Source organism: Oryctolagus cuniculus, chromosome 1 (assembly GCF_964237555.1).
Source record: "Oryctolagus cuniculus chromosome 1, mOryCun1.1, whole genome shotgun sequence".
Taxonomy (NCBI): Eukaryota; Metazoa; Chordata; class Mammalia; order Lagomorpha; family Leporidae; genus Oryctolagus; species Oryctolagus cuniculus.
Genome location: NC_091432.1, coordinates 68,036,827 through 68,059,165, shown reverse-complemented (window position 1 = coordinate 68,059,165; position 22,339 = coordinate 68,036,827). Strand labels below are relative to the sequence as shown.

At 62.1% G+C, this 22,339-nt stretch overlaps 1 protein-coding gene across 12 annotated transcripts in view; it reads right to left on the bottom strand.

The window, feature by feature from the left end:
• MYO7A (myosin VIIA) overlaps nt 1-22,339 on the bottom strand; it is a 68,297-nt gene that overhangs the window by 15,187 nt on the left and 30,771 nt on the right. For all 12 annotated transcript variants that reach the window (XR_011389416.1, XR_011389417.1, XM_070075774.1 and 9 more), the window contains 17 exons: nt 20,692-20,798; nt 15,078-15,215; nt 13,540-13,698; nt 13,114-13,206; nt 11,396-11,490; nt 10,334-10,418; nt 9,606-9,824; nt 9,261-9,368; nt 7,971-8,180; nt 7,406-7,609; nt 6,991-7,167; nt 6,538-6,630; nt 5,330-5,457; nt 3,124-3,250; nt 2,545-2,664; nt 1,960-2,133; nt 979-1,206 (listed from right to left, as the gene is read on the bottom strand). Coding sequence is in view for 10 of the 12 variants with exons in the window: in XM_070075774.1 (XP_069931875.1) it covers nt 979-1,206; nt 1,960-2,133; nt 2,545-2,664; nt 3,124-3,250; nt 5,330-5,457; nt 6,538-6,630; nt 6,991-7,167; nt 7,406-7,609; nt 7,971-8,180; nt 9,261-9,368; nt 9,606-9,824; nt 10,334-10,418; nt 11,396-11,490; nt 13,114-13,206; nt 13,540-13,698; nt 15,078-15,215; nt 20,692-20,798 (2,465 nt within the window). In the remaining 2 variants the exon portion in view is untranslated. The remainder of the gene's footprint in view (nt 1-978; nt 1,207-1,959; nt 2,134-2,544; nt 2,665-3,123; nt 3,251-5,329; nt 5,458-6,537; nt 6,631-6,990; nt 7,168-7,405; nt 7,610-7,970; nt 8,181-9,260; nt 9,369-9,605; nt 9,825-10,333; nt 10,419-11,395; nt 11,491-13,113; nt 13,207-13,539; nt 13,699-15,077; nt 15,216-20,691; nt 20,799-22,339) is intronic.

Below are 22,339 nucleotides of genomic sequence, written 5' to 3'. Positions count from 1 at the left end.
AAGGGGCTTCAGTTGCACACATGGTCCGGGCCCTTCAGCAAACCCCTTGCAGACCACTGAAGCTCCCAGACCCTCTCCTGGTCCTCAGACCCTGGCCTGTCAGCTGATCCACCACAGAATTGTTGCCTGCTCAGAGGCGCTGTGAGCTCCCCTTCCCTTCTCCAGGTCCCCTCCCCCCCAGCACTGACAGAGAGCTGGACTCTGCCTGGGACACACCATCTGGGACAGACAAGCCAGAGAAGAGGAAGTGCCTGCCTTGCAAAGTGGAAATCTGGCCAGGGGCAGGGCCCCAACCGTGGCCATCTCCGGCACATCACTGTGTACCTGCCGGGTGGTCACGGCATTTACTCACCAGCAGGTGCTACTGCGGAGGCTCGGACAGCCTGGTAGGCCTGGGCCCATGCCCCTTCTCCCCCTAGGCTGGCACACGGCAGCCCCAGGGATGCCTGCCTGGGGCTGTAGAGAAAGGCTCTCTCGAAGAGCTCCGAAGGCAGCATATTTGTCCAGTTCATCAGAAGTATCACAGAAATGTAGCTACTTAGGTGGCTGCACTAATGTATTCTGATGGAGTGTGGCTTACCCACCCCTCAATACCATCGTTATCACCACCACCACACACAGTGTGCACCATCGATCCCTCCCCCCATCATCAATTTCATTGTTCCCATTCTTAGGTGGTAATAAAAGGATCCACGTTTGAAAACTCTGGTCTGAACCAACAGGTCTCTTTCTTGTTAGAGCACAGTTTACAGGGCTAACTCAGGACAATACCCTGAGTCCTGAAGCTCTACTCTGCTGCAACGGATGGTGCTAGTATAATGCCAGGGGTCCCACAGAGCCTCCTGGGTAGGCAGTGGTAAGTCCAGCGAGAGCCAGGAGACGCCCAGCCACAAGACAGCCACGCTCCAGGAGCTACAGCAGCCTGCAGCCCATGTTTGGACAACAAGCAAGCTAAGACAAGCATTGGCTCTCACTCACCTTCTCACACCTGTACTCGCCAAACTTGACCCCGCGCACCACCTGCTGGTAGATGAGGTTTGTGGCCACGTTGTCTTCCGCAGGGTTGTGCCAGGGTGTGAAGACCTCTTTGCGGAAGAAGAGCCTCCAGGGTGCATTGCGCTCCTGGGCACCTTGCTCCTTGGCATACTGCTCACACTGAGAGATGGCATCCATGACGTGGTCACTGCCGCTGCCCAGCGAGGACACCTGTGGCAAGTGGAGCAGGTCCAGCAGAGGGGAGGGGCTGCAAGGGGCTCTGCCACCTGCTCTGGAGGCATGGACACAGCCTCAGGCCTCCAGGACACATACAGGATCGGGGCCTGTGGTCCCAGCCATGGGCTCTGAGCTGGCACACCCATGTATCATCTTTCTAGCCTCAGCTTGGGGCAGTTTTGAGGGAGTTCCCTGTTCCTAGCGCAAGCTTTTTGAGAAACTGACAGGTTGTCACTGAAAATGCAGATGGTCTCTACAGGTAAGGAAGATCCAGGCAAACCATGCCAGCACTGTGGTTCCGTCTCTGGACGTGCTGGGTGGGGGTGCCCGTGCTTGTGCTGGGGCTGGGAATACCCTCAGGCTCGGCTGAGCAGGGAAAGCTCTGGTCCCCAGTGTGTGTCCAGGGGATGCTCAAACTCAAGCTGCATGAGGAAGAGTGAAAGGAACAACCACTGCAGCCTGGTTGCTCTCCACACATCCCAGCCAAACAGCGAAATCCCACTGGCCCGGAACAAAGCTGCCTCTCCCATCCACCTGTCACGTTCTTTCTTGGGCCCTGGGCAAACTGGACAGAGGAATGCTCTGGGTTCCACTCTCTATGGGCCCGAGGCTCCCTCAGAGCCCAGCTGAAAGAGGAACTGAGGCTCCCTGGCAGGTCACCCAAGCCAGGAGCTGCCAGCGCCGGGATGGGAGCCTGAGGGCCAAGCCTGCGTGGGACCAGGAGGAGGCGCTATGGGGCTGCCGCACCTTATCAAACAGGGCGATGTAGAGGGAGAACCCGAAGCGGTCCTTCAGTGAGATCTTGTCGGCCAGCGCATTGCACAGCTCCCGGGCTGTGGTCGCCGAGTCTGTCAGCAGGGTCTTGGTGGTCCCGTCCATGAATGTCACGGGCAGCATGATGGGCTTCTTGGACTTGGTGGCCTGAGAGTAACCCAACGTGGTGTGTGTGGGGTCCCTCCACTTGAGGCCAGCTCTCTGGGCACTGGCTTCCAGTGGGTTTGCTTCTGTCCCTGAACCTGAGTCCCTAGCATCAAACTGGGAAATTGCCTGTCCCTGCCTCAAGTGCCTTCGTAGCTCCTTGCTGTGTGGCCCACCCCAAAGGGACCATGAGATGCATAAGGAACACCCTACCCCGCCCAGGTCTCATCAACCATGCTTGGGAGGCCTTCTGGTTCCCAGGGCCTGGGATCCCTCAACGTGAGAACAGACACTTGAGGAATCCCGGAGGCCCAGGGCAGGGAATGTTTCTGGGGCATAGGAGTACACCAGGCATGCATGTGTACACGCATGCACATGCACACATACACACACACAAAGCACGTAGGCACACACCTGCAGCTCCAGCCAGCTGGGTGGCTGTGTGCGCGTCCCGTTGACAAAAGTCCTCCTCAGGCGCTCCTCACAGTACGGGGCATAGCCGGGCGGCCCCCCGTGGATGAAGTTCCGCAGGTACTGCAGACAGGGACCCATGAGACAGCCCCACCCACTCCCTGGGCCTCCCCCGAGGCCTCCGCCCACATCCCGCCTTTGCTTTCTGTGGCTCCCATTGGCTTAGTGGCAAGGCCACCACAATCCACCCCCCTGGGTCTCAGCAGCACCTCCCCCCACAGTGCTCCCCTGGCTTGGCTGCCCCTCCGCCTCCACCCTCACAGCACCCACCACTCAGGTCAGCTCTGCTCTGCCTCAGTGTCCTCAACACCCAGGAGGAACTGGACCACCTGCCCCAGGTCACATGTGCAGGGGGCCCAGACCCAGCCTCCTCCTGAGGCATGGCGCCAGTGGTGGCCGGGCAGAGGTGCCGGGAGGAAGTGGCCAACAGGAGATGGCCAGGCCTGAGAGATGAGCACTCTTTCCATTAGCAGGTGCCTGTCCTCCCGCCCCTTCCCAGCCCTACCCAGGTGCCTCCCTTACCTTCACGAACTTCTCAGAGGGGGCGAAGCAGCCGACACACAGAGACACGAGGATCCAGCCCCGGGCGTAGCTGCTCTTGGAGGGGTTGTGGGTGAGCTGCTTGCTGAGCTGGCAGTAGATCTCATCCCTGGGCAGCAGGGCAAGGAAGGCAGGAGCAGCCATGAGAGCAGCGGCCGGCTCTGCTGTTCCCTGCAGCAGGCGTGGCGGGGCACAGCTGTCCTCGCCAGCATGCCTGAGACCACTCAGGAGGCGGCAGGGTGGGGCCCGGTGGGGCCCGGTGGGGTCCAGCGGGGGCAGGCTGAGCCTCAAAGGAGGATCTTGCTTTAGAGAGAGGAAGCCCCTTCCTAACCCCAGGGCAGATTCCAAGGCCAGGGCCCCAACACCCAGAGGGTGGCATGTGTCCTGCTCTGGGCACAATGGCTGCAGCCACTGGTGACCACACTGAGGAGAAGCACAGGCTTGTCCCTGTCTCAGCCCTGACCGGCTGGGTGGCCCAGGCGAGCGAACGTCTCTGACCCCAGCCCACAGTAAGGGCAGCAAGTGCAGTGTCTACTGATTGCAGCTGGAAAAGCAGAGATGAGAAAAGCATCCAGGAGTGTCTCTGGGGGTGGGACCAGGAGGGGCTCTGCCTCTTGGCTTGTTTCTGTAACACTGGAATACTTCAGTGGCTGAGTATTAATTCTGTCATGAAATGGCAGCAATGAAGGTAATCTTTTGTTTCATATTAATTTTAAAGGGCTCTTTACATCATTACCATGAAAGAAAAATGAGCCAACATGTATGCAGCACCTAGCACAGCAAACCTTCAAGCATACTGGCTGCATGGGGCGGTGCTCTGGCATAGTGGGTAAAGCTGCCACCTGCAGTGCTGGCATCCCATATGGGTGCCAGTTCGAGTCCACTTCCCATCCAGCCCTCTGCTATGGCCTGGGAAAGCAGTAGAAGATGGCCCAAGTCCTTGGGCCCCTGCACCCACATGGGAGACCCAGAAGAAGCTCCTGGCTCCTGGCTTCAGATCAGTGTAGCTCCAGCCATTGCGGCCATCTGGAGAGTGAACCATCGGATGGAAGACCTCCCTCCCTCTCTCTCTCTTTCTCTCTGCCTGTACCTGTCTGTAACTCTTCCTTCAGATTAATAAATAGATCTTAAAAAGAATACCGGCTGCAGCTGTTGTGTTTGTTGCCAGGCATCGCCATGAGGATGCAGTGACCACCAGGGGGCACTGCCACACCCTCCTCCCTAGGGGAAGGAGGGACGATCCACTTCACTGGCTCCCCAGTTTTGAGACTTTGTGGGACAATTTCTAAGCGAGTCTGGAGGTTGTCAACTTATGACAAAACTCAGAATATTTAAAACACACACACTCTGCCCACTCTCCCCCATCATTTCATAAAGCAAGTAATTTTCATATCCAGAAAGCAAGAAGCCCAAACACCCAGAGCAAAAAGCTGCCCTGGAGTAAAAGGAATTCAGCTGGGAAGCGTTTTTCCATCTCCCGGCTACACCAGTGAGATGCCGCTGGGCAGCCGGAGGCTGAGAGAAAGGAGAGACTGGCTGTGGTCCCTCGGGGAGGCAACACCCTAGCCTCTGGCTCCCAGCCCTGTGCTCCTACAAGTGCCAGCTGGGTGGCGACAATGGGAAGGGAGCAGTGGAAGGAGGCCCAGCTGGAAGGCAGGAGGGCTGGGAGGCCCGGTGCCCAAGGCACTTCTTCCCCACTTTGCAGCTCAGCTTTTCCATCAGGGAAAGGAAGCCCTCTGCCATCCTCCCAGCAGCCCACACAAGGACGTGGGTTCAGCTCTCCTAACAGACCTGTCATGTGCTCTCAGCAGTGACAACTGGACTGCTCCAGTGAGCTGGTGACCACAGTGACAGAGCAGGAGATGTGATTCGACTGCTGTCTGCCCACTGGGAGCCAGTTCATGTGTTACGCCCAGCTCTGGGTTTTACCTTCCCACATCCCAAGGGGTAGCCACCACCAACGCCACCCCTTTCCAGACAAGGAAATGGAGGTGGAGGGAGGGGAAAGGGTTCAGCCAAGGTCATCTAACCAGCTCAGCTCCCAGTAGAGCCAAACCATCCCTGTTCAGATTAATCTGTTGTGAAGGTGATGGCGCCACCGCTCAGCCACTGACAGCTTTCAGGCCCCGCCCCGGAAGCGGAGAGCCCTGGTGCCGAGGCCCGCTCTGCACCCGCCCTTGGCACTGACCGGAGCGCCGGCCGCAGGAGGCCATTGCCGATGATGAAGTGCAGCTTCTCCAGGTTGGAGGTGGGCCGGTCCTCCAGCATGCTGTTGCCGCGCACCGTGGGCTCCCCGTCGTGCAGCCTCTTGGTCACCTGCGCCACAGGCAGGGGCGGGCTTGACTGGGCAGATGGAGTGCGGGGCGCTCCCTCTGCAGCTATGGTCCCCGGACTCAAGTCTGCCCGCTCCACAGAGAGCAGAAGCCCAGGAGGCAGAGAGCTGGGCTCCAAAGTGCACCAAGCGCTGCCACAGTCATCACCCGCAACTGTGCAGACCCCACGTGGGGCGCAATAGCCGGGCGCCACCTCAGTCAGTGGCTGAAGCTCCTCCGCACCACATACCCCCGCCGCTGCTCTGCCTGGGAGATGCAGGGCTAGTGAGAGTGCGCCCTGCGGGCAGCGCCATAGGAGGGCTCCCGCCTCTCCGGCACCACAGCTGCCATCCTGCACCCTCCCCCAGACCCCCGTGGAGTGGGCATCGTCTGCCTCCGGGAGCCTCAGATACTGAGAGCTGGGATTCAAATCCGAGGCCACACAGCTGCAAGGCTGGATTTGCACCTAGGTGGGGACAGAGGCAGAGCCAGGGAAACAGAGCAGCAGCCCTGCGATGAGAGTTCATGGTGTGTCTAAGCCTATCAGGGAAGTCAGAAAATTGTGTGCAAGGAGCTGGCTCACGGGACAGGAAATCAGACAACAGAGGGCCGTATCTTGAAAGGCCCCGTAAGCACTGCGGATTTTACGTTGAGGGAAATGGACAGCCCTTGGTGCGTTCTGAGCAGAAGACATGATGTAACGTGTGGCTATTATAAAACAAAAAGAATATTACCATTGAGTTAAAAAAAAAAATAGGGCTGAACCCCAGGCAGAGAGAGAGCAAGGCAGGATTCAGGCAGAGGGGCTGGTGAGCGCGAACGTGGGGGCCTCCGTCTGTGTCCCTCTGAGATCCCCAACTTCCACTGCCCCCACGCCACTCCTCCCTCTCACCGCTGTAGGCGCCGTCCTCTGGGAAGCCCTCCTGACCCCAGCTCTCTTCTCTCACTCCTGCCTGCCACCCCGCCACGCTCTCCTGTCCCCCGTCAGCAGGGAGCCCTGAGGTCCACTGCTGCCCCTGAGGTCCTCCGTGTATCCAGCCCCTGGCCTGGCCCCCCGGGCCGCCGGCCCCCAGTCTGCTCTCACCTCCTCGGTGAGTTTGGACTTCTTCTTCAGGGTCAAGTGCACCAGCTTGTGTCTCACACTGCTGCTCTTCTTCTGCCCCTCGGGGAGCGGGGCCTGCGGCACCAAGATTCAGGGCAGGTGAGTGGCAGGAGCCAGGGGCCAGCATGCCTGCTCGCTAAGTCCCAGGGAGCCACTGTCACGCCACCCCGCCCCACCCACTGGCAGATGGGAAAACAGACTCTGAGCGGCATAGTGAGCTGCCCGAGGCCTCCCGAGGAGTGAGGCAATATGGAAGCCGCCCCTGCCTGCTGCGCCACGCCGCCCCTCCGTTTTGGTGGACACCTCACAGCTTGCAAAAAGTCCACGCACTCGGGGGAGGGCTGGGGGTGCCAAGGCATAGGTGGACCACAGCACCCTCTGCCGGCAGAGCCGCCGCCTTGGCCTGGGGGCTGTGGGCTGGGACTTGGGCCTCACCTCGCCCTCGCCCTGCAGGGCCTGCAGCTCCCTCTTATACGTCTTCCTGCCCAGGGTCTCGTAAATCTTGGTCATCACGGGGATCTTCTCGCTGCCGTCGCTCATGGCCGTGTGGTACTTGGGCTCAGGCAGGTCCCCCATGAAGCGCAGCACGGTGACCCAGACCGCCAGGGCTGCCTGGGGACAGGGTGCGCTGATCAGAAGGTCAGACAGACAGAGGCGCTGCGGCCCTCAAATCAGGTTGGGGGGTGGGGAGAGGCTGGCTGCAGAAAGGCCTCCCACACGGTCACGGTCATGGTCATGGCTGGGTGCCAGGGTGAGGATCACAGCAAGACCCACAGCCTGCCCGCCAGGACCCAGCACCCCGGCGTCCACCGCCGCCGCCCGACAGCAGGGACCCTCGAGGCAGCCTCACCAGCTGGTCGCCCTCGTCATCGTGGAAGAGCAGCGGCTGTTTGAGCGGCCGCCGGGTGTAGGAGTGCGTGGCTGTGCCCTGGAAGTAGGTGGCGGCGAACTTGGCAAACTTGTACTCGGAGAGGTCCTCCTCGTCCTCGTCAGGCAGGGGCAGGGCCGCGTCCACGTCCTCCTCCACCATCGTCCGCCGCCCTCGCTCCAGGTCCTGGCGGACACAGACGGTTTCCTGCCACGGGGCCTGGCCCGGCAGGCGAGGGGGCCTGGGGCGGACTCGGGGCAGGACTGCTGCTCCCAGCCTGAGCGTGCAGGGGCAGCTCTTCCTCCAGGATGCTGTCCTGCCCTCCGCCAGGCAGGCCCAGGCCACGGCAGGTGCTCAGGCGGTGAACGGCTCACGGTTGAGAGGGGCCTTGGGAAGGGACGGTGATGCCCCAAGGTCACACAACGGCCTGTGGCCCCCAGCCCCGTTTTAGATCTCGGGCTCTGGGTGGACTTAGTGCAAAGGGCCACCAAGGAGGGGGCGCTCGTCACACGGGGGTGCACAGGGAACCCGGCCTGCAGCCTGGTACCTCAAAGCCACTGGGCGCCTGGCCCTCCTGGCCTGGCAGGCCGCCCGACGTCCCCAGGAAGCCGAACATCTTGTCCACCATGTCCGAGTGATTGACGGGCTCGTGCCGGGCCCTCTCCGTCTGCTCCAGGAGCTCCTTCTTCCTCCGGGCCTCCTCCTTCTCCCTCAGCTCCCGCTCAGCGTCCTCCCGCGCCAGCTGAGCCAGGCGCTCCTGGAGGCGGGGGTACAGAGGAGCCAGGGCAGCAGCCGGTGCCACAGCCTCGGGGCACAGGCCTTCCCGGGGCGCCCAAGAGCACCCCTGCGGCAGCCAGGGCCTCAGTCCCAACTCCACTGGGCCCTGCGGAACCAGGCTCTGCACGTCCCCGCCTTGGGCCACACTCAGCTTGGCCTTCGCAGCCCAATCACATGGGTGTCCAGCATCTCTGGGCCACAGGGAGCCTGCCTGCCCTTCAGGGCTCAGCTGGGAGCCACCTCCTCCAGGAAGCCTGCCCTCTACACTCCCCAGGCCCACAGCTGTGAGCTCGAGGCGCTACACCAGCATTACCCAGTAGAAACAGGATATAAGCCACGCACTAAAGAGCAAAAAGCAACGGACGAGGTTAACTTTGGTGACTGACTTTTTAAACATTAGTTATTTGAGAGACAGAGAGAGATTGCTTCCCTCTGTTCTCAACAGCCGCAGGCCAAGGTCAAAGCCAGGAGCTTGGAACTCACTCTGGGTCTCCTACATGGGTGGGAGGGACTCAAGTGCTTGCGCCGTCACTGTCGCCTCCCAGAGTGGCCTCTGAAGGGAAGCTGCGGTCGGGAGCTGGAGTAGAGCATCAAACCCGGGCATTGCAATGTGGGATGCGGGCACCTCAACAGACATCCGGGCTAAACGCCCGCCCCAGTGGTATATTTTAGCTCATCATTTCCCAAACGCTATTTTAACATGTAAGTAATATTATGATAAAACACTGATGTTTCTGATGCTCTGTTGGCCCAGCAGTCTTCAAACCCCAGCGCGCATCTTACACTTAGAGGACTGCGTCCGTCGCCTGGATGAGCCACGTTTCGTGGATTCAGTAGCCAGGGCAGGGCAGCCCTTGGGTCCTCTCCCCAAGCTGAGGCCTCCGATCTGGGCGTCATCCCCCAGTGGGAAGCCATGTCAGGGGGCCTGGCTCCTCTCGGCCTGCAGCCGCGCACTCGTCCTGCCTGCAGGGCCGGCCCAGGCCCCTGGGAGCAGGTCTGGGTGGACACCTGGGCGACTAGGCACAGGCAGGTGCAGCGCAGTGGGCGCGAGGGGGCTCACCTGGTGCTTGCGTTCTGCCTCCTCCTTGGCCCTCTTGGCACTCATCTCCTTCCGCAGCTTCTCCTCCTCCGCCAGCCGCATCTTCTCGGCCTCGAGGCGTCGCAGGTACTAGGGAAAAGGGCCGCTTGGATGTCACAGGGCTCCACCCCCCTCCGCCGGCCCCACCCCAAGTTCCAGACAGTCTCACTGCCTGTTGACCGCAAAGCCAGAGGGGCTCCCCTTGGCCTCCCAAAGACTCCTGGAGCGCTGGGGAGGCCCAGAGGGTGCCTCTGCCTGGCTTGAGGCTTCCCCAGAGCAGGCCCAAGCCGGGGTGACCCCGCTCCCCTCCCACGCTCGGCCCCTCACCTCGGCCCTGAGACGCCGATGCAGCCTGCGGGCGATCATGCCCCGGGCGTAGGCCTGCACGGTGAGCACAGCCCAGAGGCGGTGGCGGAAGGCCTTGCGCACCAGGTAGGCGCGGCAGCGGGCCTGGAACTGGATGATGCGCCGGCGCGCCAGGTGGTACTGCTGCTGCAGCTTCCGGGCGCGGTGCAGGGCCTGCAGCCGCAGGAAGCCCAGGCGCATCTGCAGGGACAGCGGCGCGTGCTCAGAGCCCATCACCCTCCCCGCAGACTCTCCGCACCTGCAGGGGCTCCGGCGCTGGCGTCCCTAAGGTGCAGCTCGGTCTCCCTCTGATGCCCTCCCCCTTAATCTGCTGTCTTCTCCAGAGCAAAGCCTTTCCCTCGGGGGCAGCCCCTGTAGGAGCTCGGCACAGGCCGGGAGCTGCAGTCCACTGCTCCCCCTCCTGCACACCCCCACGCCGGGTTGTAGCCCAGCTGCTCTGCAGAGGCCCAGGGGAGCCGGCCCTCGCAGCCCCCCTGGGTCCCCTCAGAGCCCCGGTCTGTCCAGGACCCACCAACACATTCCAGAAGCACAGCGAGCCACAGGAGCCAGAGCTGGACTGTGGGCTGGCGGGAGGTAGGGGCCAGCGGGGGCAGTGGCAGGAGACCACCCCGGGTCTGGCTAGGCTGCTGCCCCGGCAACAAGACCGGGTCCGAAGGCCTGGCGTGGGGAGGAGCTCAGGCGAGGCTCACCAGCTCGTAGTTCCTCCGGCAGGTGTGGCCTCGCCAGTGTCTCTGGATGAGCGTGGCCGCGTTCTTCAGCTTCAGGAAGTTGGACCTGCAACAGCGGTCGCGATGCAGGTGAGAGGCAGAGCTGTGCCCTCAGGCAGCCGGTAGACAGGCAGGCTTGGGAGGCCACGGGCTCCCTGAGTCCCAGCTTTGTGACTCCTGGGCTGAGTGATCTCGGGCAAGGCACTGCGCCTCAGCTTCCCCATCTGTGAGATGGGTAGACTAACGCCTGATGCACAGCCTCGCCACACACATAGCTCCTTAAGGGAGACCTTCCAAAGGTATTTGTTGAATAAAGCCGTGTGTGCAAATGGGTAAGGCGAGTGCCACCAACGATGAAAACCTCTGGGCGGTCTGACTTCCTCATTCTGCAGGGCAGGAAACGGAGACTTGCTGAGGTTGGGAGTGGAGCCCCGAGTGACCCACGGGCACCGCGTGAGGGCAGTGCTGCTCCCCTGCACACAGTAGGCTGCTTCTCCAGCATAACAGGCACGTTCGACCTCACACCACACAGCGGGGTCAGTCACAGCAGGTCAGAGGAAAGAGGGGGTGAAGGAGGGACACTTCGGGGTGCCTGTGAGAGGCGGGGCCCGCGCCCACACGCACGCACGCATCGGCCCGCGAGCCGCGGTGGAGGGGCGGGGCGACAGGCTAACCCGCCGGAGGGGCTGGCGCCCGCGTCACACTCTGCAACCCTCCCATTTATGAATCATCACAGATGTACTGTGTCCCTTCCATAGACCACAGAACAAACTGTGATGTATACAATCTGATTTCCTCTCTGGGGAGTTCATCGGCCCGAGGTGAACCGAGAGTGGCCCTGTGTGTCTGGCGCACGCCGATGCTCGGCTCACACGGCGCAGCAGGTCGGTGTTAGGCGTGTATGCGCGTTCCTCCGTGTGTGCCAGGCGGTGCGGATGCTGCTCGTGGCTGCACGTGTCTACTTCCAGTGTTCTCGCAGCGGGGCAAAGGCGCGACCGGCACATGCGCACAGGCATGCGCACCCCTGTGGGCGGAGGCACGCACCTGTCCTTGAAGCCCCGGATCACCTTCTGGAGCAGGATGACTCTGTCGGTGATGGCCTTGTCCCGCTCCACCTCCAGCAGCATGTCGTGGTGGTCCTGGAAGGCGGAGCTCCTGAGCAGCGGCCCACCCAGGTCTACCCCACCCAGGGCCCCCGGGCTCTGCCCCCGCAAGGCCTCTCCTCCCTCACCCGGCGCCCAGGCCCAGGGCTCCCATGCAGCGGGCAGCCTCCCACAGCCGCAGACCTGGGCCAGGCCACTGCCTTTCTCTGCAGAATCTCGGCACAGCCTCCTTGGAAATCCCCCTGGTTCCCCTGCACCCCAGCCGGAGGGTCTGTCCCACAAACCAACCTCACAGCCACTCGGAACGGTTTCTGGTCCAGCCTGGGCTGCTTGCCCTGGCACTCAAGGCCCTGCACGATCCGGGCCCACAGACTTCCCAGCCCCCCAGCCCTAATCATTAGTGCAGAGGGGCAACACTTCTCCAGGGGCCAGCAGCAGACTCCTGTAGGCAGCCCCTTGCCCTCCCTCGGAGAGCCTAGGGTTTCACCGGGGAGGAAGCCGTCCGCCCGGTGCCCACAGCGGCTCAGCCCGGGCTTTCTGAATGAATGAGTGAGCCTGGGACCATGGCCCAGTTCTGAAGAGCCAGAGTGGGCGGGCAGGGTGATGCGCTCCCTCAGGGATCCTGGCACCCAGTGCCTGACTGGCCCCTGCCTGCCCTCTGCCCAGGCGGCCCAGGCCAGGTGGCTCCCTGCCTCCACGCCTGTCCAGGGGCACAACACCTGCTACCTCAGGCTGGGATGGGGGTGGGGGCTCACAGAGGCGAAGCCCTGGCTGGGGTGGGGGTGGGGGCTCACAGAGGCAAGGCCCTGGCTGGGGTGGGGGTGGGGGCTCACAGAGGCGAGGCCCTGGCTGGGGGGTGGGGGCTCACGGAGGCAAGGCCCCTGGCTGGGGTGGGGGGCTGCCACACAGACATGTATGGCGCTTCTTCCAGTGAGAAAGCAGGGCTCCATGAGACTGGCAGAGAGGCAGAGGGGAGGTAGCCTGGAGCCCGGACCCCTTGGGTTGGGGGCTGGTCCTCCTTTCCCTCTCCTCCCAGCTGTGCCCCGCCCCACCCCCACACCAGAGCCCAGCCCTGCCCTGCCCCCACCGCACAGCCAGAAATCTAGCACAGCGGAAATGGAAACAGGGAAGTCCACACTGTCCCCGCCGCAGCTGCCCCGCCACCACAGCTTCCAGCGAGCTGTCCAAGGCCGTGACTCCCTGCCGCCCAGCTTCCTGCTCCCCTCTCCCAGCTCAGGGCGGCCAGGACAGAGGAGGGACAGTGGGACCCCGCTGACAGCGGCCTGGCAGGAAGCCACAGGAAGGGAGCTGACATACTCCAGCTGCCCCACTCCGGCCCAGCCCATTTCACAGATGGTAAGAGAGGAGGCCCAGAAAGGGCCAGTGGCCTGCCCGTCACACGTCGCAGGGACCTGTGGGATTTCAGCGCAGGCCTCCCTGCGGGGGGCCTGGGACAGCCCACCTTGAGCTTCCGTCTCTAACCCACGGCCAGTGCTGTGGCCCCTCCCCAGGTCAACATGGTCTCTGATGCCAAGCTCCCCCCGCCCCCAGAGGCCAGCAGGAAGGAGCACGGGACCCTTCTGCTGCCCCAGCTCCCTGCCCCCCAAGCAGTGACGACGCTCACAGCCCCCAGCAGCCGGGGCCGGAGGCTGCGCTCACCTTCAGGAAGATCTTGGTCTTGCCGATCTGCCAATCATCGTGGGTGCCCAGCACGGCTTCAGCCATGCGCTGGCATGTCCCCCGGAGGTCGCCCTGCAGGGACACAAGGGCACGGGTGGCCTCATCCACGGGAAGCCCCCAGGTGTCCCTCTGAAGGCCAGGAGATGGGACCCCCGCACCAGCTCTGCTCCTGCTTCACTGACCCTGGTGAGCCCTCCCCTTGCCCCCCCCCACCGCCCCACTCTGTCCTTACTTCATCCGGGTGACTCCTCGCCTCACCCCCAACCCCTATGTGGGAGGAGCCTCTGGAGGGGTCCTGCAGCTCGGCCCCCTGTCTCCCAGGCAGCACCTGAGAGGCTGAGCAGGTGTCGTGGCCAGCCCACTGTCCCCAGGAGCCTGCCCTGCTGTCTCTGCGCCTGGGGGCACCTGCTTGTAGGCCGGCTTCACGCCAGGCAGCAGCACACGATAGCGCTCCACGAACTCCACGAAGCTGTAGCGGATGGGGTAGCCGGCCCGGCGGATCCGGATGGTCTCCATCATGCCCGAGTAGCGCAGCTGGCGCACGCACAGGTGTCTGTCAAACAGCTGCCGGTCACAGAGCCAAGCACGTCAGGGCCCAGGCTCCTGCTGGGAAGCCAGGCCTGCTCTACAAGGGACCAGCCCCAGACAAAAACCCAAAGAGGCCAAAGCCACACAGCAGAACGACAGGAGGACCTCCCGGTGGCAGAGCTGTGTGCCTGGGGAGCATGGGGGAGCCAGCCGTGGGTCAACTCCTGTGCAGAGACCCTGTCCTGGCTGCTCTCGCAGTGTTTTTGGCTGGCTGCAGGGCAGGGCCAGCCTCCAGGGCGCATGTAAAAGACAGCAGAGGGCAGGTGCCGGGCTGTAGGGCCTTGGAGGCCAAAAGGGTGCCCAGCCCAGGGAGACAGGAATAGGAGAAGCTATGGGTCAGGGCAAGACCAGGTCAGCTCTGCATCCGAGAATGATGTCACCAGCATGGGGAGGGACAAGAGGGGAGACAGGAGACTGTAGAGATGCCACCACCAAAGCCCGGACCACAGATGCTGCGGTCTGGGCCGAGAGAGGGGGTTCCGGAGCGATCTCAGATCTCAGAGCAGGGGAGACAGCCTCCGCCCGCCTGCAGCCCCCGCACGAGAGGGACAGCAGCCGAGGCCCCCTGAGGTTCTCCGGCTGCTCCAGGTCCGAGGCCTGGGTAAACAGGCTCCCCCACTCCGGGAACGTTTTCCTGGCAGGGGACGGCGGGCGGGAGGGCGCGTGTGGACAGCCGGCTTCCGCAGCCTGTTTCCTCTCACTCTGCTCCACTTTCCCCGGCCTCCTTCCTTCCTTCCTTCCCTCCCTGGACCCCTGGCTTCTCCCGGGGCCACCCTGCAGGCCTCTGGGCACACAACACCTCCCACAGCCTGTGCTGGGGACAAACGCACGGAGAGGGCCCCTTAGCTTCCCCGACTGTAGCCTCTGCGCTCCAGGGTCCCCACCACAGCGCCTCCCTCACGGGTAATGTGCAAAGGTTCACTGAGGCTGTGGACCGTCCCGCCTGTGCCCAGCACACAGAGAGGGCTCAACAAACGAGGACATGCCCAAGGACTCAGAGCAATCCCAGGAGGCTTCCCAGAGGAGGCAGGGGTAGAGCCGGGCTAAAGGAGAAGAGGGGCCACAGCCAGAATCATGACTGCCATTTACCGCGCACTCGAGGTCTCAGATGGTGTGCAGGTGTGACCGCACAAAACATCCCGGGAGGGAGGCCTGAGGGGCCCGCGTCAGAAGAGCAAGTGACTTGCCCACCGTCACCCGGCAGGTTGGCCATCGGCAAGGCTGGGAGCCTGCACCGAGCCCTGCCGAGTCGAGGCTCTTTCCCGCGCACCTGCTGCCTCCAGGCAATCGCGGGCTCTGTATTATCCGCCCGCTCAGGGGAGCCCCCATCCCCCCCGCCCCGGACAGCCACTCACCATGGGCTTCTTGAACTCATTGGGCTTGATGCAGCGCACGAAGAAGGGCTGGCAGGCGCCCAGCGTGCGCATCAGCAGCTCCAGCGAGCGCTTGAACTGGCTGCTGAGTGTGGGCGAGCGCTTCCTGGTCTCGGCACCCTGGGAGGACGGGCAGACAGCGGCAGTGGGAGGGGCTGTGCCGCGCCCCCCCCCCCCCCAGCCCTCCCAGCAGCTGCCCCGGGCCTGAGGGGTAGGCCAGGCACTCAGTGTTCCTGGAACGCCCCCTAGTTTGGGCTGCAGCTTCGACCCTGCATGCCCCCTCCAGGAAGCCTCCCAGGACCTGCCCAGCCCTCATCTCCGGACAAGGAGGAAATGAACCAGGCAGGAGGGGCTCTGCACTATGGGGGTCTCTGGAGTCTGGTTCTCGCCTGGTGTGCTGGGGGATTCTGGATAAGGCACAGCCTCTCTGAGGCTTGTCCCCCTCCCTGTGTCAAGGGGTGGCCTCAGGACATGGGGGTCAACCCTAGAGACAGGCATGAGGCAGACCTGCCACTTCTGAGCCTGTGACCTTGGGAAGGTCCCTAAACCCTGAGCCTTGGTTTTCTGAATGGATGGGGCAGGGAGAGGACCAGAGGTCAGAGGGGGTCTCAGTAAACAGCAGCCCAGGAAGCCCGGGATTAGCAGCCTCAGCAGTGGGGGTGGGGCAGGTAATCCGCCTAAGAAGGCACAGGAGCTGGATGGCTCCAGTGCTGGGGGCGCTGTGCACAGGGGCAGCCTGTGCTGGCCCAGGGTCTCCAGAGTCCTGTGATGGGAGGGGGCTGGGGTAGACCTAAGAGCAACCAGAGAGGAAGGGAAGGCCCTGCGCACGGGAAAGGGGACACAGAGCCCTGGTTCTGCTCCAGTGCCTGCTCTTGTCACCACTTCCCGGCGGCTCCCGCGTGGGTGAGAATTTCTAACGCGAATTCCATTATCGTTGTTAAGACTGTAGAATTTTACAGTGCTAATTTCATCCGATACCTTATAGCAATAAATACCAGCGATGCAGGGGCACACACGTGAGGTATTTGGCCAGGAGCACAAGTGTGTAACCCATAGCAAGTTCAAACAATCTGCCGCCCGGACGCAGGGAAACCTGCCCAGAGACCGCGAATGCCGGCTCGCCCGCAAGAGCCGCTCTTTCCACTGCCATTGATTTGGAGCATGTTCTAGTGTCGGGGAACGGGACAGCCTGGCCAGCTGTGCCCCTCCCGACATGTACAAGCACAAGAAGTTTAGTGCTGGGCTTTTTCCACCCTGCCCGTTGCTAATTGCAAGATCCTGTTTTGACTTTAAGCATCCTGTTATTGCATGTTTCCCACACTTAGTTGGTAACATGTTTTCCGTGAATGATATATATAAATAGGTGGACGGTGGGCGGGAGTGAATGGATGAACGCTGGTAAAAGACGGAGGAATGAATGAACGCTGGAAAAAGACGGAGGAATGAATGAACGCTGGTAACAGGCGGAGTTATGAATGAACGCCGGTAACAGGCGGGAGCTGTGAATGAACGCCAGTAGTAAGCGGGAGTGGTGAATGAAGGAGTTGTGAATGAATGCCAGTAACAGGGCGGGCGTTCGCGACATGTAACGCGAGTCTGCTGAAAAATAAAGTGAAAGCTGAAAAGCCGATAAACGCGTCTGGTGTCTCCGAGGTCTCGCCGGCGTTAACCTATCCGGAAGGTGTACGCCTGCATTCTAGGATTTTGTCCAGGGAGCCTGGGGATGTTTTCAATAGGGTGGGGAATGACCAGATCCGGGTCCCCAAGGTTGCCCCTACACCTGACCCCGCACAGTCCTGGATGGCCCCTCGCATGGAAGGGCGCTGTCTAGGTTGGGTGACACCAGCCTGGGTTAGAGCTCCTGCCATGAGCAGGTACACATGTCTACACGCACGCACACCTGTGCACAGAGCACACACACAAATCACACGTAACACACACTGCAGACAACACACATACCACAGTACGCACATACTACAGACACACAGATCACACACAACCCATACCACATACATCACATGTAACACACACAGCATGTATGCCACACACACACACTGACACACACCTGAGTGCATACTACCTACATAACACAGCATGCACACCACAGCACATAAGCTACACACACCTGTGTGCACAGAGCGCACGCCACGTACATCACACATAACACAGCACACACACACTACACATACACACATCCCCCACTTTCTGTGGCTTCGTGGCTCCCTTCCCTGTCTCCCTGGCCGAGCCACAGGAGCCCTACTGCCAGCTGAGCTGCCAGGGCCCGTGGCAGGGAACAGTGACAACACGTTGACCGCGAGCATCCTGGTGTCAGCGGGGGCTCAGATGGCTCGGATCAGGAATCTAGACAGCTCCCCCCGCGCCTCCCCTTCTCGTCACCACATCCACAGGTCTCACTGGCTCCACCTGCGAACCCCAGACCCAGACCCCCCGTCACCACTCCCCTCACTACGAGCTGTGCCCAAGCCCCAGCCTTGCTCTCAGACTACTGCACTGACCTCCAGACCGGACCGCCCCGCCCCCAACCAACACAGCAGCTGGGCGAGGGTCTCCCCCGACTTCCGCCCCGCCCCAGTCCACTGTGCAGGAAATATCCACGGTACCCCACAGGCGTGCTCCCGGGCCCTCTGTGCCCTCTCCATCTGTCCCTCCCTCCCAGCCTCCGCAGCCTCCTGGCCCTGCCTAGGACGCATCAGAAAGGCTCGGGCTCCCGCGCACACCCCAGGGCTTTTGCACATGCTGCCCCTGCCCTTGCAAAGCCCTTCCTCCCGACGGCAGGTGGCTGGCAGCTGGCATCCTTCCCTCCTTGCCGGCTTCTCAGCAAGGCCTCTCCTGACCTTGACTCAAAATAGCGCCCCTCCCGCCCCCACAGTCCTCCTCCCTCGTCTGTCTCCATGCCGCCTACCACCAGGGGGCACAGGGTTGTGTGCGCTTACTGCCTGCCTCTGACCGCTCCCCTTCTGCTAGAACACAAATTTCTTGGGGAAAGAGACTTCCCTCTTTATTCACTGCCGCTCCCCGGAACCTAGAGCAGCCTGCACAGACTGGGCACTGGGTAAATACTTGCAGGTGGAATGCGCGGGTGAATGAGCACACAGGAACCCTGGGGTGGGGGGTGGGTCCGCTCTCACACGTGGCCCTCTGGGTCTCTGTCTTGCTTTCCTTTCTCTGAGGCCTCCCTGACAGTCGTGCTGTTGGGGACAATCGGCAGGTGTCTGGGGATGGGCTGAAGATGGCAGTGTCCCAAGGCCAAGGTTAAGTGGCTCTGCAAGGGATCTGAGGGGAGACACCTGGGAAGCCACAGGCAGGAGAAGGCCACGTGCACGGAGAACAGGCGTCCTGCAGACCCGGGGCCAGAGCCATGACTAGATACATGACCGGCGTGGACAGGACTCCGGGCCGCCTGCCCTCCTCGTGGCTGTGCAGCCCCCTGGGGAGGCACCCCAGGAGTGGAAGGGGGGACACCGAGAGGCTGGGCAGCTGTGCCGGGCGGCAGCCCCGATCTCCGGGGAGGCGGGTGGCTTCCCTTCCTGCAGCCGCATTGCAGCCAGGACGCTGCCCCTCGGGGAGCTGCCTCTCAGTTTCCACGATCAGCCAAGCTGACTTCCACCCCATTAGGAAAGCCAGCAGGTGCCTGCAGTTACAATGCCTTTTTTCTTTCTTGAATGTGATGCTTGCAGACACCCAAGGTTTTAAAAAATTACGTAAAAAAAAAAAAAGTAACACAAAGACTTTGAACACTTAGCCCTTACTTGTGTAGGCCCCTGGACAGCTCCCAGTGTGTCCTGGAGACAGGCCCAAGTTCCAGGCCCTGTTGAGTCACAGCTGTGTGACCTTGAGCATGCACCTGGCCTCCCTGCTTTACCTAGAGTGGGAGTCATGGCAACTACTCACTGGGTGGCTTTGGGGGTGAATGAGATGAGAGATGTCAGTGCTTAGTGCGAGGCTCAGAAGAGGGGCCCAGGAGATGTGATCCATATCACATCTGTCCCTGTCGCATCCAATTCTCTCCCAAACTCCCTCCCAAGTGGGTCACTTTGGGAGACCCCGGGCTCCTGCACTTGGACCTCACCATGATTCCTTAGCCAACAATTTCCAGCAAGGGATCTTAGACAGGAAGCTCCATGGAGAGGCCCTGGCTGCCTCCCAGAGCTCTCAAGAGGGAGGAGAGAGAGGCGGGGCAGGGAGAAGACGCGGTGGGTCAGCGAGTCCCCAGCTGAGCGGCAGGTGGGGCAAGACAGGAGGGAAGTGTGGAGGGAGTCCGCAGCACACCTGTTTCACCTACGCTGGGATCCTAACAGGTGTGGGCTTCAGATGGGGACTCCCCTGGGTGCAGGACCTTTGAGTGCCTGGGACGGCACCTGTCAGCTGGCTGGGCCACAGCACTGGCCTGTGTGTGTTTGGTGGCAAAGCAGTGCCAGGGCCCATCGGCGGGCAAAGGAGAGGGGTGGCTGTGCAGAGCAGCTCCCTGCTCTGGGAGGCACCGGGCGCAGGGGGAGGGGCTCAGCAGGAGGCCACACGTGGGCTGGCAGCCACAGCATCAGGCAGAGAGGAGACTGAGGCTGTGAATGGACAAGGGAGGCGGCAGGGACGGCGGGGCCAGGCTATTGCTGAGCGGTCCCCAGCACCTCTGGGACCTGGATCGCCTGAAGTGGGGTCAGGACACAGGGCTGCTGCTCCAGGCCTAAGGAGGCCCAGCTCCCCAGCAGGGCGCAGCGCCTGGGCCTGAGTCGCCCCCGTGTTGGAGCCGCGCAGCGCACAGAACACCCGCGCCTCCTTGCAGGCAGAAGGCTCCAGAGACCTGGGTCCTGGTTCCGCCCCTGGTCTCGGCTCCGCCCCCAGTCCAGGCTCCGCCCCCAGTCCCGGGCACCCTGGCGAGTCCCGCCCTCTTCAGTTTCCTCCGCGAAGAAACTGAGCTGCTGGCGGCACACACAACTCAAAAACCCAAGCCAAAAACCACTCCACAAAGCACTCCACAAAAAACACACTCCAAGGAAGGAGAAAACGCGCAGCCCCGCCGCGGAGGCCGCTCCTGCCGTCCTGGGCCCCAGGCCGGGCTCTGTTACCTTGGCCGAAGCTGCTGGCTGGCGGAGAGTGCCGGATGAGTACCCACAGAGAAACTACAAGGGGAACCACAGCGCGAGTGAGGCGCGGGCGAGGGCCACGCGGTGGGCAAAAGCCCCGGGGAGAAGCCTGCGTGGCCAGCAGCCAAGGGCTCCGCCCTCCCGACGAGCTACAGGAACGGGGTTACATCTGAACCAGAAAAGCAGGAGAGGGGCCGGGATGCCGCCCCTGGAGATCAGGAAAGGCAGCGGGGCGCACCTGCCCTCTGTGCCAGGGTCTGGATGCCACACGACACCCTTCCCACATCTGGAGGTCGGACCTGCTCCTGGGTGGACCTCCATGGTGAGCAGAGGCCTGACCGCTCCCACGGCCCATAGCACCCCTCAATCAGCACAAGAAAACCAGACGGGGGTCCTGCAGGCCCCTCCTGGAGCTGGACCGCAGCTGTTGGCTCTAGGGTGAGGGCCCTGGCCACCCTGCAGCCCGCCTCCCAGCCCGCAGCCCCAAGCCTCACCATGGCAACGTCGGCCTGGAAGATCTGTTTGATGAACTTGTTCCTGGAGGAGTGGACCAGCTGGATGATGTCCCCATGCAGGGTGTCCCGGTTCTTTTCCAGGAAGCCTGGGCAGCACAAAGAGGGCTCAGACCTCGCCCGCCTGACAGCCCCGGCCCTTCCCGAATCAGCGAGTCTGAGCTGGGAGGACCCCACACACAAAGATTCACCCCCATAGTAGGTGGACACTGAGGCCTGGGGAGGGCGGCGGCTTGCCCATGACCACTGGAAGCGAGGGGCTGACTCCCCAACACAGAACCCTCTTCTGGGCTTATTCCAGAAAGACAGGGAGGCTTGGTCTCCAGATCACAGCAGGGCCACCTTCCTGAGCCACCCCAAAGCCACCATGTGGTCTTTCGCTGAGGCAGCAGGCTGCCCGGGCGAGGACACTGGCGACGCGTGCGAGCTGAGTCCAGGAGCCCATTCAACCCCACTCCTCCCTGCCTTCTACAGGGTACCCTCCCCACTCCCCTGCACGGTGGGGCAGGCAGGCACCTCCAGGGAGGAAACTGGTGCTCAGAGAACCTGTGCCAGGCTGAGTTCCATCCTCCCCTGGGGCGCCCGGCCCCAGCCCCGGCCCCGCCCAGGGTGCTGCCTCATACCACACGGGCCCGGAGGAGGCTGCCACTCCTGGGGCTGAGACCTGAGGGGCTGAGTAGTGGGGAGCTTTGCTGGCTGGGGGTGGCTGGGGAGTGTCACTGGGCTGCCTGCATGGCAGACGGCACAGAGACCCAGTGGGATAAAGCTGCGCTCTGACCCCGCTTCTTGCAGACTTAGAATGAGCTCCACTGTGTGGCGCTCAGGAGGAAGAAGACGCTTTCCCTCAGAGCTCAGCCATGGTGGGTAACTGGGCTCTTGCTCTGCCTGGCCTGGTGCCATAGGTCATGCCACGTCACGTAAGGACAGTCAACTCCCCTGCCCCAAACTGCCCAGCCTCAGTTTCCCTACATGTACAAAGTAGCAAGGAGCCAACTCAAAGGAATCGGCAGCAGGGACTCAGAGGGGTACTTTACAGTGGTATTTATAGCAGCCTACAGGGAGGGAGAGCCCGCCGCCCATTAGCAGGCAACAGATCAACCACACACAGGCTCCACGTGCTGGAATGGGGCTCATATCCAGGGAAAGGAAGGGGACTGGCAGTGCCAGGATGAGCCCTGAAGACGTCCTGCTAAGAGGCCCACCCCAGACACAAGAGGCCGAATACTGCAGGAGTCTGCATATAGCCAAGTGCACAGACAGGAAGTTGAATGGAGGTCGGGGCAGCAGGGAGGGACAGGAAGTTCCTGCTGAGTGGATCTGGCATCTCTGTCCAAGGTGAGTCTGTGAGACGCCGGTGGTGATGGCTGTGCCATGTGCATGTCCTTAATGCCACCGGATTGGTCACTTAAAAAGGGTTACCACAGGGGCAGGTACATGGTGCGGCAGGATAAGCCACTGCTAGGGATGCCCTTATCCCATATGGGAATGCCTGGGTTCAAGTCCTGCCTCTGCTTCAGATCCAACTTCCCGCTAATGCTCCTGGGACGCAGTAGACCATGGTCCAAGTATTTTGGTCCTGTCACCCATGTGTGAGACCTGGAGGGAGTTCCCAGTCCCTGACCCAGCTTTT